The following is a 14228-nucleotide window of genomic DNA, read 5'->3' on the forward strand; positions in this document are numbered from 1 at the left end:
AAGTCCAAAAGAACGGGACCTGAATAATACTCTTACTCCATACTCTCATACTTGGTATATTTATTCGAAACTTGTTAGTATTCCCAAACTCTTCAGCAGTCGTTCATTCGTTTTCAACACTTCCCTCTTATCTCTTCTCTTATCCCTCTCATCTCTCTTCTTCTTCTTCACTACGTCACCCACCGATCTTCACTTCCAAAGAAAAGGTACTAATTTTCTTAATTATTTTCATCAATTTTTTCACTTAATTCAATTTACTAATCAATTTGTCAATACTCAATTCCTCTTTTTTAATTTTTGATCCCGGTTTCTTATACTATGATCAATTTTTTGTTGTTGTTTTTATGTTTTTTCAATTGTTTGTGTATTATTTGTTAAGATTAAGATACCCATTTACTGTGATTGCAGTATTGAGATGTTCTTTGATGTTCTTGATGAAATCAAAGATCTAAGAAATTGATGGAGTTTAGGGTTTTGGGTTGAATTAATTGTGTGTTTTGATGAATACCATTTTTAGTTAATCTTGTGTAGATAGTTTCAATTGGGTAAATTTTATCTCGTGGTTGTAATTGCTTTTACTTCAATTCGTATTTGAGACGGTTGTAAGCGTGAAGCGGATTAAAACAACTCGTAAACCGGTTAGTAATGAGCACTAGTTAGTACTGTAAGTATGTTTTGGATCATCTTCATATTACTGGATCCTGTTTTGGGTTGAATTAATTGTGGTTTGATGAATACCCTTTTTAGTTAATCTTGTGTAGATAGTTTCAACTGGGTGAATTTTATCTTGTGGTTGCAATTTCTTTTACTTTAATTCGTATTCGAGATGGTTGTAAGCGTGAGACGGATTAAAACAACTCTTGAAGCGGTTAGTGACGAGCATTAGTTAGTGCTATAAGTTTGTTTTGGATCTTCTTCATGCTTACAACAGTCTTAAGAGACTTGCTGGATCTGGTTTTGGGCGGTTTGGTCTGGGCCTGGGTAATAGGTGGCTGGTCTGGTAATTGATCAGCAGATTCATATACTTTCGGTCTTGGGTCCTGGGTCCTGGTGGGGTGTTCATTGTTGGATCAGGTTTTGGGCGGTTTTGGTCTGTATCAGATCCGGTTTCGGGATAGTTACCCGGTTTGGTCTGGGTCCGGTTCATAGATGACTGGTTTGGTCATTGATCAGCAGATTTTGTAAGTGTCGGTCTTAGGTCCCGGTGGTTGAACACCCTCTCTAGCCTTTTGTTAAAGTTGTTCCTTGTTCCCTGTATCTCAAAGCATATGCCTTGTGTGCATACACATTGACTCTTCATGTGACATTTTTTTTTTTCATTTTTAGGACATCATCCATGGCTTCCAACTCCGGCGATGATGTTCCTCCATCAGGAAATGCAGGTGAGCTTGTTTATAATCATTCTAATTACTTTGTATTTTTTGTTTATAGTAGTGAACAAAGCGCACTTAATTTTCTACCTTTTTTATTTTTATTATGCCCTTTTGTCCTAGTGGTAACATGTTGTGGATGGGTAAGGAGTGAGTTTTGAGGAGAGAGATAAAATGGTGAGACAGATTTTTATCATTGACAATATGACATGACATCATTAACTGTTCTTATAAAGTAGTAGGAGAATTTCATCCTTTGAATGTGCAATATCTACCACCTTTTGTGAATGTGCACATCTACTTTAAAAAGTACAAAAAATTCAAATCATGCAAGTATGGTAATATTAAGGCAAAATTTAGATGTGTCGTTTGTCATGAGTAAAAAATTTTTGATAGGGAGTCGGATAAGTGGAATATCATTACGGAGTACCTAATTTTTTGTACCATGCCTATGGCATGAACTAAAATTTGTTAAGCTTAGATAATAGGATCTAAGTTTAGTGCCTTTCAGGGTAGGAGTGATGATCTAATTATTCTCTATCTAGTGTCTATTTTCTTAAAGGATAGACATGATTCAGGAAATTATACTAGGGTAGTTTAAATGGAAGAGTACCACGTGATTTTTTTGTCATCTCTGGTTGTTAGGCTTGTGTCCAATAGATACACGGTGGGAACCCTCATGCTTTCGTTGATATGTAGTCATACATGAAATGATCGGTCAAGTAGTGGTAAGTGATTACGAGATAAAGTATGAGATCCATTTGAAAATAAGATGTGGAGAGTCTTGGAACAGAGATTACTGGAAGAGCTGATAGGATTGAACTCAAAGTCATAAGAGGTATTCATGTTAGCCGATTCCAGTTGGTTTAGAGATTAGGGCTGGTTGTTCGATTTCATATGACAGTTCATCAGTGAAACCCGTAACTTTTATTGGTTTTCTACAGTTAAAAGTCGAACTAAGAAATCTTTATTTAGAGCCTTTCATCTATTTTGATTGGAATTTATTTTATTGTTGGCTTTACTGTGGGATTTGAGTAAGGATTTATACTGAGAGCAGGGAGGGCCAAATATTTAGAACTATAAAGGACATTTACATGAGAAGTATCCTTTAATGACCTCTACTTCGTTGCTGCAAGAGAATATCTGTTACAGTGTCCTACAAGTTTGACGGCATGACTAATGAGGCAATGTTTTGGTCTTAATGGATGTAGTGTTGATATTATCTACTTGCCACAAGTCCAAAGTAGACACACTGTATTTATGATGATCTCCTTCTGCATAGTATGAGCAAACAAGGAGATTTGACTATAAAGCAAGTTTTAATTTCTTGTTGGGTCCATTGGTAGCTCTGAGATCGATGCTCGGCTGTTTGCTAATCGTGAGAGTTTTGTCTACTTTGTCTAGTTTATTAATCATAATAATTTGATGTGCTGCCTTTGGTGAATGTTTTTATTTTTGTGATATGTTTTTTGCTCACTGCAAATCGCTCCACATTCTTAAAACACTTTTGTTTTGTACTGCCTATTTTACGCTTCTGTTCAGTGTTGTTTGGGTGTCTTGCCTCTGCTTATGACTATGGTTTAACTGTCATTCGTTTACTGAGTACAGCAGCACAGGAACCAAAAAAAACCCAATCAGAAGCGTCAGGGCAAGGAGCATCTGCTGCACCAGGAGCTCCATTTGCTAATGCCTTTGATTTCTCGGCTATGTCAGGGTTGCTTAATGTATGTCATTCGTTCTTAGTTTTGTGGGACTTTTCAGTGATCAGATGTTTACTTACTCCATATTAAGCATACAATACTTTTGTTTTATACCAGTTGTTGTCTCAAGTTTAAGAGAAGTTATTATCTTTATTGATTTCGGTTGAGTTACCAATGTATTCTTGGGATTTTGTGTTGTTAGTCCTGTGCTTAATTGCTTATGATGTAGTTTTATTTGATGAATGTAGGATCCAAGCATTAAGGAACTGGCTGAGCAGATAGCTAAAGACCCATCTTTCAACCAGATGGCTGAGCAGCTGCAAAAGACATTCCATGGTGCTGCCGTTGAGGAAACCCCAAACTTTGACACACAGCAGTATTACTCTACTTTTCAGCAGGTGATGGAAAACCCTCAATTTATGGCAATGGCTGAACGCCTAGGTAGTGCTTTGATGCAGGTAAGCTGTTATTTTCTGCAAGTTGTTTGTTTTCCTGACATCAGAGCCATCCAAATTCTGAACTGTATGTTTTGGTATGTCCTAGGATCCCTCTATGTCCGGCATGCTTGAGAATTTGGTTAATCCTGCCCAAAAGGAGCAGCTGGAGGAGCGGATGGCACGTATCAAAGAGGACCCTGCACTGAAGCCTATTCTAGATGAGATAGAGAGTGGTGGTCCGGCTGCTATGATGAGGTTTGTTGGATTTTTTGTTTCTTTTGTTGCCTTCACCATCTGATGCTTTAATTTTCTCCTCCTTGCCATGTGATGTTTATGATTGTTTGTGCTTCCATTACCTCAGATATTGGAATGATAAAGATGTTCTTGAAAAGTTGGGTGAAGCTATGGGTCTTGCACAGCCAGGTGAAGCAGCTACATCCTCTGAGCGCCCTGCTCTGGATGATGAGGGAGAGGAAGGTGGAAATGAAGAAGAAGAGTCTATTGTTCATCACACTGCGAGTATTGGTGATGTTGAGGTAAAGATGCATTACAGAAATAGAATGGAAAAAAGTGATAAAAGATATCTTGATAATTTTGTTTAACTGCGTACTGGAAAACAGACCTTAAAATCTCAGTGGTGCAATGTTGCATAGCTCATAGTGTCAGAGTAGTTGGTTCTTCGGGGAGCTCAAGCTGCTTCAGGCACCAGAGAGACTTCTGAGTGATGGTCCCATAGTTTTCCATCTCTTTGCAATGATTGTGGTTAACTCCACTTTGGTACCCGAGTTTTCATAAATTTCACTTAAGTGACCTTGGATCTGCGAACTCGCATTTTCATGACCTAATGTGCAGTATTGTTAAATCTTATTAAAATTGCACCGCACGCGTGTAAATGTCAGAAAGTTGTTCATTTGTTGATTTATGTGTAACTTTGCCTTACAATTATGATGTTCGATGATGTTTTTTTTAGTTTATTGCACCCGAAAGTCATCATTAACTTAGAAGCAATTTTGAAATCTTTGATATTTATGGCTGTGGATCATTTCGAAAGGTCCTAGTTTATGTTTTTGACCATTGTGGTGCATGTAAAAATTAAAGAAGTTCTAGTGCATTTTAGATTTTTTGTTTCGATATATATTCAAGGTAGTATGGTTATATGGCGTATGTGGGACTGTTGAGCAAAAAAGCAATAACATAGTTTTGACTGAAGGCTGTGAAGGCTGAATAAAAGTGTTATTTTTCTTTTCTAGTTGGCCATGTTATGCGTGGTTATATTCCTGACTTACTCAAAACACAAAGATATGTTTAAGATGGTCTTACCATGAGGCTGGTGCCAGACACAGATTGTAATTTTTCAGGTTTAAGAATAAGCCGGTGATGAAAAGGTGGGGAGGCCTTTGGTTTTTAGTATGTGGTTCGATATACTGTTGTCCTAGGCGTAGATGAACATTGTTCATCCATGCTGTAATAGCTTTTGATTACTCAACACTTTTATCTTAATCCTTACACATCAATTGTAAAACAGAAAAGGGTATCAAATATGAGATTTTTTTTCTTACTCGATTTACTTGGGAGGAGACTTTTAACTAGAGGTTCTTGTCACATGTAATGTAGGGTTTGAAGAATGCTTTGTCTGCTGGTGCTGATAAGGATGAAGAAGATTCTGAAGGGAGGACAGCATTGCATTTTGCTTGTGGATACGGGGAGGTATGGTGATGTTGACCACTCATTGACTCAATATAATTTTTTTTTCCTAATGTTTCTCATCTTGGGTCATTCGGAAATAGCCATTTTGTGTTGCTGGTACTACATAATTCGTGAAAGTTTTTGTGAGAGTAGCCACTAGGGCCAAGGGTAACTCCTAGTTATGACTTTACCAGCTAGCCATTCTACCGTATAGTTGCTGGTACTACAACTTGTTTGCATACATAGCTTGAGAATTGGCTGTGAAGACACGAGTTGCTATCCAGCAAAATTATTACAGTGCATTTCCACTGTATCTTTGTCCCTTCTCAGAGGCATAGATAGAGTCTTCATGAGAAGCCGTCCTGGTCCTACTCACCCTGAAAAATGTTTTTTCACGTACGGAGTTGACTGTTGACGTATGACACAAATGTTGGTAGACTTGGAATAACGGTGTAACTGTGCTGCCTCTGTCAAAGTGTTTTGTAAGCAACTAAGCATTACCCCTGAGCATTATCGAGACAATACAGTGGTGTAGTGACTACAATGATTTATCAGAATGCTGTTCTTTGTTTGTTTTTTTGATTGTGTTGGGAAGCGGCTTATTTATGGGACCTGAATATCATTAGGAAGAGGAACCATGTTTTTAAAATTTGAATTGACCTTGCAATGTGCTATCGAGTCTCTAGATAATGCCAAGCCCCAGAGTCCAAAGGGTCAAATCATTTGGCCATTATAACTGAACTTGGCTTTCTTCTTAGGGTAAATTATCAATTACTCCCTTTTATAGTACACTTTTTCAAAATTACTCCCTTTTAAAAAAAAGTTTAAAAATTACACCCAGAAAATTGCTGAAATTTTTAAATTGCTCCCAAATCCCTATTTTTGTACATTTAGGACGAAAATGCCCTTGATTCTCATATTATTTTTTCATTCTTCTTTCTCTCCTTAATTTCCAATTTTCCATTCTTCTTTGTCTTCTCTACCCTTCTCTTGCTTATTTGTTTTATTACTTGGTTCCTATCGTTTAATTCGGCTAATTTGTTGATTATTTTGTTATTAGATATGTTGTTGAGTTTCATTTCATCATTGAAAGGTTGAGTTTAGAGAGAGTGGGTGATTGTGGTGGTTGACGGTGAAAGACGGTGATTGTTGTGGTTGAACGGTGTATAGGGATTAAGACAAAAGGAGAATAGAAAATAGGGAGACAATGAGGAGAAGGAGAAGAAAATAAATCAAGGGCATTTTCGTCATAAAAGTAGAAATATAGGAATTTGGGAGCAATTTCAAAAAAATTACAATTTTATGGGTGTAATTTTTAATTTTTTTTTTAAAAGGGAGTAATTTTGAAAAAGTGCATTATAAAAGGGAGTAATTGATGATTTGTATGTATTACAAACATGACATTGATCTGATATTGTGATGTTGTCCAGGTTAAGTGTGCTCAGGTTCTTCTCGAGAATGGAGCCAAAGTAGATTCATTGGATAAGAACAAGAACACTGCCCTTCACTATGCAGCTGGATATGGCAGGAAAGAATGTGTAGCACTTCTTCTAGAGAGCGGGGCTGCTGTGTAAGTGAATAACGCCCTCGTATAATTCTCTTTTTTATTGAACAATATTATATTATATTATCCTGCTTCTGAGACATTGATTGTTCAATGCAGCACAATTCAAAACCTTGATGGTAAGACGCCCATTGACGTTGCCAAACTGAACAATCAACATGAGGTGCTCAAACTACTGGAGAAAGACGCATTCCTGTAATTTTGATGCAATGTCATGTTTCGATGGGGTGGGGGAATTTGTACTCTAGATAAATTTCCTTGCATGCGCCATTGCTTGTGCGTATCATACAGCCGTACGAATGGCACTCTGATTTTCTTCAGTACCTGTGTTTTTCTTATAATGGTTTGTTTTTTTAAGATCTGATTTTGGTTTGATATCTATTATGTACAACGCCTGGACTGCGGCTATTCTTTACCTACTTGTCTTGAATTTATGTCGATCTCAATTGCCAGATTTCTCGAAGAGAATGCTACCCAACACGCTTAAGCTGAGTCTTTGTATCCATTCTCAGGACGACGGTACACGTTGAGAGACGTGAATATTAACTGTCGTCTTCTCATACATTTGAGTGCAATTCTGGGTCTCACGGCTAATAGTAGGATGATTGTTTTATTGGTTTTTGGGTTTTGATTAATATTGAAATTGGTTTAGGACAAGTTATAAATTCTGGAAGAATAACAGTAAAATTAATTTGGGATTTCTAGGTTTTATTTTAATTCGGAACAAGTTACAAATTAATTTGGGATTTCTAAAAAGAAAAAAAAAAGGCCCCATTGCCTTGTGACTTGAAAACCTATTGTACTAGGTACAAATTAGACCGACTTCACTGAAAGATGAAAGGATTATGGAATTAATTTAAAGGATAATCCAGTTCCTTGAAGTTTTTCTTCTATAAGTCCGGTCATCTTTTCGGCCATGGTGGGTGTGAAATGATTTCTCCACTCTCCAACCTCTCCTTTTCTAAAGTAACTTTTCTTTTCAAAGAACTTATTGATAACTCCACTCTTATTAACCTCCAATTCCTTAATATTTCCAATGCTACAAAAGTCGATTATTCGATCAATGACACCTTGACTTTCCTCTAATGGAGTAAATGGCATACCTATAAATTCCGCCACCCTCCTTAGATGGACCCGAGGGTCGTCCTTCAAATCCTCGTACTTTAAAAACAACACCTTATCAGGTTGTTCTATGCTCATTTTCCAATACGTAAGCACGTGCCCGAAAAAGGGTCCATATAGGTTCTTCCCTTCACAAAACTCGTCAAATAGGTCCTCGAAACGAGGTGGCTCTTTAATCTTTGAGTTCTTAAAGAAGCTCGTATCAAAGTGAAATTGTGATGTGAGGGCGTCTAAGGGATTTCGACAAATGTATAAAAGTCGACAATTTGATGTCCTGATGGACTCGGGGAGCGAGGCGTAGGGTAAGTGGGTGCTGAGAAGCCTTGGGGAGGGAAGCTCATCAAGATGTTGAGGCCGGGGGTAGGCGAATGCCTCCCCGTAAATGTCATTCTCTAGGTTGTATACAAGCTCTTGTGGGTGATTTTTGAGTAAAGGATTTTGATTAATCGGATAAATTGCACGGTTGACAATTGTAAAAAGTAAAGATTTTAACCATGTAGTGCCAGTTTTCGGTAGGCCCGTAATTATAAGGTCAGTATCTCGGGCATTAAAATCTCTCTGGAACAGGAGAATCCGAGCCAGAAACGATCCATAAATCCAGAAGCCTTGATAGTTTATTAATTCATTTTCTTTGTTGCTACAAGTAGATTTTGGAGGGCCTTGATAGATCCCTTCAAGAAGTTCTTGGGTGACTATTGACATTCTTTTCTTTTTTGTATTTCGTTCTTGTTTATTTTGAATGTGCGAGGATGACTACTACTTCATTGTATAGCATATATAAACGGGCTAATTGTCCTTTTGCAGCCAAAATGTGCCGTTTGTTCAACATGCTGCGATGGGTGTGGCCATTTGCCCATTTGAAATATTCACTCATTCACAATTGACTCGACATATTCTCTACGTCTTATTAAAATACTCTTCACAAACAATATCAACAATATCAACGTAAAAAGTTTATAAACTGCGAGTGAGTGTAAAACTTGACATTAGTGGATCTAATAATGCCCATATTACTTCATTAGTGGTTGGTAAACGTCGTTTTCGAAGTATAAGTAATACTAGCCTCACTATTTTAGTAATACTCTCTCTGTTCCAGTGATATGTTTACACTTCCTTTATTTTGTGGGGGGAATAAATAAAGAAAGTGTAAACATATTACTGGAACAGATGGGAGTACTTGGAATGTAATATATTGAGAATTTGATTTGCGAGTCATGTTCTAGAAGTCTTACATATGACCCTTACGGCATCAGGCCGCACATTGAGTCAGCATTAAGAAAAATGAAATAACATCACCAAATGATCGACAATCGAAAGTAAAATAAAACGGAAATTGAAAGTAGAGTGCATATATGCTTTGCATTGTGAAAGTCAACAATTCCAATGCAACATACACGTTAAAAGTTGAACAAAAATACAACAAAACAAAAAATGACTTAAAATGAAATACAACTTGATCTTCATGATGATCAATGATAATTGATCATAAGACTTATTAAACCAATGATTAATTATGGGATTAATTTAAAGGATAATCCAGTTCCTCGAAGTTTTTCTTCCATAAGTCCCGTCATCTTTTCTGTCATAGCGGGTGTGAAATGATTTATCCAGTCTCCCACCTCTCCTTTTCTAAAATAACTTTTCTTTTCAAAGAACTTATTGATAACTCCACTCTTATTAACCTCCAATTCCTTAATATTTCCAATGCTACAAAACTCTATAATTTGATCAATAACACCTTGCCTTTCCTCTAATGGAGTAAATGGCATACCTACAAATTCGGCCACCCTCCTTATATGGACGCTAGGATCGTCCTTCAAATCCTCGTACGTAAGAAACAATACCTTATCAGGTTGTTCTATGCTCATTTTCCAATACGTAAGTACATGCTCGAAAAAGGGTCCATATAGATGCTTTCCTTCACAAAACTTCTCAAATAGATCCTCGAAACGAGGTGGCTTTTTAATCTTTGAATTCTTTAGGAAGCTAGTATAAAAGTGAAAACTAGAAGTTAGTGCATCAAAGGGATTTCGACAAATGTATAAAAGTCGACAATTTGATGTCCTGATTGATTCAGGGAGCGAGGCGTAGGGTAAGTGAGTGCTGAGAAGCCTAGGGGAAGGAAGCTCACCAAGATGCTGAGGCCGCGGGTAGGCAAATGCCTTCCCATAAATGTCACCCTCTAGGTTGTATACAAGCTCTTGTGGGTGATTTTGGAGTAGAGGATTTTGATTAATCGAATGAATTACACGGTTGACAATTGTAAAAAGTAAAGATTTTAACCATGTAGTGCCCGTTTTTGGTAGGCCTGTAATAAAAAGGTCAGTATCTCGAGCAATGAAATGACTCTGAAATGTGAGAATTGGGGCCAACAATGATCCAGGAGTCCAAAAGCCTTGGTAGTTTATTAGTTCATGTTCTTTGTTGCTTGAAATTGATTTTGGAGGGCCTTGGTTGATCCCTTCAAGTTCTTGTTGCTTGGATATTGACATTTCTTTTTGTATTTTGTTCTTGTTTATTGTGAGTGTGAGGATGACTTCTTCTTTGCATCGTATTTATAGCGAATTATGAAGACGAATGATGTAACTAATAAATTGTTTATTCATTAAACATTTTATAAATAAATTGTTATTCGCCTTTGCTTTTAATTAGTTGGTTAACTTAAAACCGGTTTAGACTTTAAAGTATATACTAGTTTTAAACCCGTGTAAAATTACACGGGTATGTATTTGGGCCAGAATTAATGTTTTTTTTATGTATATTTGTTTTTGCATTTCTATTGTACCTATCATTGTCACCTACCAATTTCGGTGTGCGCAGCTGATAGTTCAGATGTCGAGTTTTATATTCCAAGTACATATGCCGTTATTATTGTTTTTTGACAAAAAAAAATTGTACCCTGTACTTTTAAAAAATTATGTTATGATTTTGTGGTACAATAATATTAACAAAAATACATGTAATTCATTTTTGTAATTCATTTCCGTTGTATATTCGATCCCGTATATAACTGTAATTCCTTCCTGAAATTATGTAATTTTATTGTGTAATTTTGTTTTAAAAATTATGTAATTTAATCACATTTACTCGCATTTGTAATTAATTCTGCGTAAATGTTATGCATTTTCTTTACACGGAATGTATAAAATTTTATCATAATATTAATTCGAAGAAGTATTCCATAAGATGATTTTATATAATTTGTTGCGAGACGGAATTTATCGCATGTTTGAAAAGACGGATATCTTAATAATTAAATACGTTGCACACTTTCGGCCCCACCATAACTTGGATTTTCAAAAAAAAAAAAAAAAATGACGTTTATGACGTGGCGCGCTATACACTGAAAGATTGTTTCTTCTCAATCATTATATATATAAAAGAATCTTGAAACCGACGCGACGTGGTAACTATATTTCGAAAAAGATCTTCATGCGCCTCCTTTACTTTCTTTCACAATTTCAGTTTTTCTCAGCCAATCAAAACTAACATTATTGACATGTCAACTTAATTATTTAGTAGAAAATGAAAGGGTAAAATGGTCTAGAACATTTTCATCCCAATACCCAAGTTACTGCTACTGAGTACAACTACGGAGTACAATTTTCCAGAAAAGCTTCACAGTTCACAAAAAAACTCTCAAACTTCTACCTACCATCACTATCTCGAATTCTTGACTGATCAATTCTCTCAAAACAAAATTTCAATTCACAACCATCTCTAATACTCTCTAACTTTCAGATCTCCAACAATCCCATTTTTCAGATGAAGAACTCCAATTCGAGAATCCTGTCAAATTCACCAGACATTCAAAAACCCTCAAAAAAAATCTCATATTGTAAAGGAAGAAACTTGAAAAATTCAGAAAATATGTGTGGTGAAGATAGAATCCAAGAGAAAATGGAGATTGAACAAGAGACAACGATTGAAAACCATCAGAGAAACTTGGAGCATGCTTTTTTTATTCAAATAAAAGAAATCAAACCCAAAAGTTAGAACTCCGGGTATGGAACAATCAATGATTACTTTTTTTTTTTTTTTTTTTTTTTTTTTAATGTTTTACAACTGAATTTATGAATTGGGGGTTGTTCAACAACATTTTTTTGGTATACGTATCATTTATTCTGTATTTTTTTTTTGTTTCCACAAGGTTTAACATATTTACTCGCATTATTGAATTTCAGGCAATGGTGGATTTGTGATTTGGGATGAGAGAATATTTACTCGGATTTCACTACACTTATGGTTAGCCTTCTTGAATTAATCATGTTTGTAAAAGTAAAGATATGTATTCAAGATACTATTTTATTGCTTTAAACAGAGAAGAAAGTACGTATACGGAATTTCGTCATTTACCCTTTAGATAGATCCCTTGATAATTTCGTCTTTGAAATTATGTTTTATGGCAGTTCCGTTGTATTATATTTTGCATTTTCTAGGTATACGAAATTTTCTCTTCTGAACTACTACTCTTTGTGATTGTTAGTTCTATTATACTGCCCCATTGCTATTGTGTGAATGTCATTTATGTTTTTCAAAAGTTTAAGTGCTAAACCAATGGTTTGAATGTTATGGATCGATCTTCGTTTGGTGGTTAACAGGCCTTCAATGTATGAGTATACTTTAAGAGTTCTTATTGATTGGTGGCAGCAGAAATGGAAATAAGACAAGTTTCAACTTGCTGATCGCTAAATAGAATACGGCCAAGTTCACAAATGTTGTAATAGAATGAAAATGGTAATTCTATGATCAAGGAATGGTCTAAAATAATGTGCTATACAATTTTAGATGGATTGTAAATTTTTTGATAGTGAAGTTCCGATTATATGATTCAGGAAATTGGTTTGCGGTGGATGTGAAGGAGGCTCTGGCTTACGCAAATGTGGAGATCATTGAAGGAGCTGAAATGAAACCAGCAGCCCTTAATGGTCAGTCTACTACGCTTTTCTTCTCTAAACAGGAGTATTTTTGGTGGTTTTAACGTGTCACATTTCTGCAGGGTTGGCTGATCCCTATGTGAAAGGGCATCTTGGCCAGTACCGGTTTAGGACTCAAGTGCAAAGAAAAACTTTGACTCCCAAGTGGCTAGAAGAGTTCAAGGTTCCCATATGTTCTTGGGATGCGCAGAATGTTCTTGCAATCGAAGTCCGTGATAAAGATCATTTTGTTGATGATATTCTCGGGTTAGTCATTTTTAAGGTCCACCTAAGGTGGAACTTATCAATTGCTCTTTTTTTGCCGTGTATTTTGTGCTCCTGTTTAAGTATCTACTGTCTTGCTGAACTTGGGATTGAAGTTGTGTAAATTTTAAATTATATGCATTCGCTTATTAAATTCTTGATAAAAATAACATTATCCTGGCGAAACTATTCGAAATAGGTTTGTATTTTCTCAGCTTCGAAAGTATTCTGATCTGAGCTCTTTATTTTCCAACATCTTTATGTCAAGCTCTCAAATTTTTCGTTCGTACTCATCCCTGTTTATGTAAGTGCAGAATCTATGGTCTGCAGAACTGGGTACCGCTACGCCAGCGTAGCTGAGCTGCTTAGGATAAGGGAAAATCGCTCCGCTACAACCATATTAGTAACATTTGGTTGCATCGAAAGGTCACCTGATTCACTTTGGTAAGTACAGTTTTGTGCAGCAAGCCAGCAATAGCAATAGGGTAACAACTTAAGGTAAGTGTATCATAAGTTCATAACTATCGCACTACCATAGTACTATTTGGTCACAAATACAAAATACATTAATTTGTTCAAAAGCATGTGAGTTAATATAGTTTACAAGGTCATTGATATAAATAAGTGCTTACTCCTTTGAACTTATATTCGATAGTTGCTAACTATTACAGAGTATAGGAAAATCCCGTGCAAAATAAGTACAATGCTTAGTTGTCGTTTTTTTTTGTGCTTAATTGCTCCATATACCTAATATTCATTTTAATATAGTTTTAGAGGTAATGGCAACTAAATGAAAATTGCATTTGTAGACAAATTGTATATCCCAGTATTTCATTTGATTTGTGTTTGAACAACTTATTTGAAATTCAAATGACATGATAGCTTCCTTTTATTCCGTTCTTGCATTTCGTAATATTAATTTGGCCGAAACTTCTGTACTGCAATCTTATTCTGTTGATCGCATTATTACACCCAGTAATTGATCTTATACAGCGAAGATATCTTGAAGAACCTAATCAAGCCCTATAGGTAAGGTCATTTGAGATGATGTCTGCTTCGTGTACAAAATATTATGAAGGTAAGGAGAATGGTACATAGATATAAAGAAACACATCTGTCGAATTCTCTTTACATGGTTCACTTAAAAATAATTCCCATCATAGTGTTTT

At 35.9% G+C, this 14228-nt stretch overlaps 4 protein-coding genes across 4 annotated transcripts; 2 read left to right on the top strand and 2 right to left on the bottom strand.

Moving 5' to 3' along the window:
• Positions 1–7172, top strand: LOC141642039 (ankyrin repeat domain-containing protein 2B-like). Its single transcript, XM_074450700.1, has 9 exons — positions 1–206; positions 1327–1382; positions 2979–3094; positions 3319–3528; positions 3614–3762; positions 3869–4043; positions 5122–5214; positions 6624–6763; positions 6857–7172. Exons 2-9 carry the CDS (start codon positions 1337–1339, stop codon positions 6954–6956), a joined length of 1029 nt encoding a protein of 342 aa, XP_074306801.1. The 5' UTR covers positions 1–206; positions 1327–1336; the 3' UTR covers positions 6957–7172.
• A 428-nt stretch (positions 7173–7600) lies between these two features.
• On the bottom strand, positions 7601–9095 carry LOC141627554 (flavonol sulfotransferase-like). Its single transcript, XM_074440794.1, has 2 exons — positions 9039–9095; positions 7601–8632 (listed from the first exon to the last, which is right to left on the bottom strand). Exons 1-2 carry the CDS (start codon positions 9093–9095, stop codon positions 7601–7603), a joined length of 1089 nt encoding a protein of 362 aa, XP_074296895.1.
• A 295-nt stretch (positions 9096–9390) lies between these two features.
• Positions 9391–11998, bottom strand: LOC141627560 (flavonol sulfotransferase-like). Its single transcript, XM_074440800.1, has 3 exons — positions 11992–11998; positions 11615–11668; positions 9391–10421 (listed from the first exon to the last, which is right to left on the bottom strand). Exons 1-3 carry the CDS (start codon positions 11996–11998, stop codon positions 9391–9393), a joined length of 1092 nt encoding a protein of 363 aa, XP_074296901.1.
• LOC141627910 (C2 domain-containing protein At1g53590-like) lies at positions 11515–14016 on the top strand. Its single transcript, XM_074441109.1, has 6 exons — positions 11515–11883; positions 12064–12124; positions 12481–12616; positions 12715–12807; positions 12879–13062; positions 13374–14016. Exons 4-6 carry the CDS (start codon positions 12786–12788, stop codon positions 13417–13419), a joined length of 252 nt encoding a protein of 83 aa, XP_074297210.1. The 5' UTR covers positions 11515–11883; positions 12064–12124; positions 12481–12616; positions 12715–12785; the 3' UTR covers positions 13420–14016.
• The last annotated feature ends 212 nt before the right edge of the window (positions 14017–14228 follow it).

Source organism: Silene latifolia, chromosome 2, assembly GCF_048544455.1.
Source record: "Silene latifolia isolate original U9 population chromosome 2, ASM4854445v1, whole genome shotgun sequence".
Taxonomy (NCBI): domain Eukaryota; kingdom Viridiplantae; phylum Streptophyta; class Magnoliopsida; order Caryophyllales; family Caryophyllaceae; genus Silene; species Silene latifolia.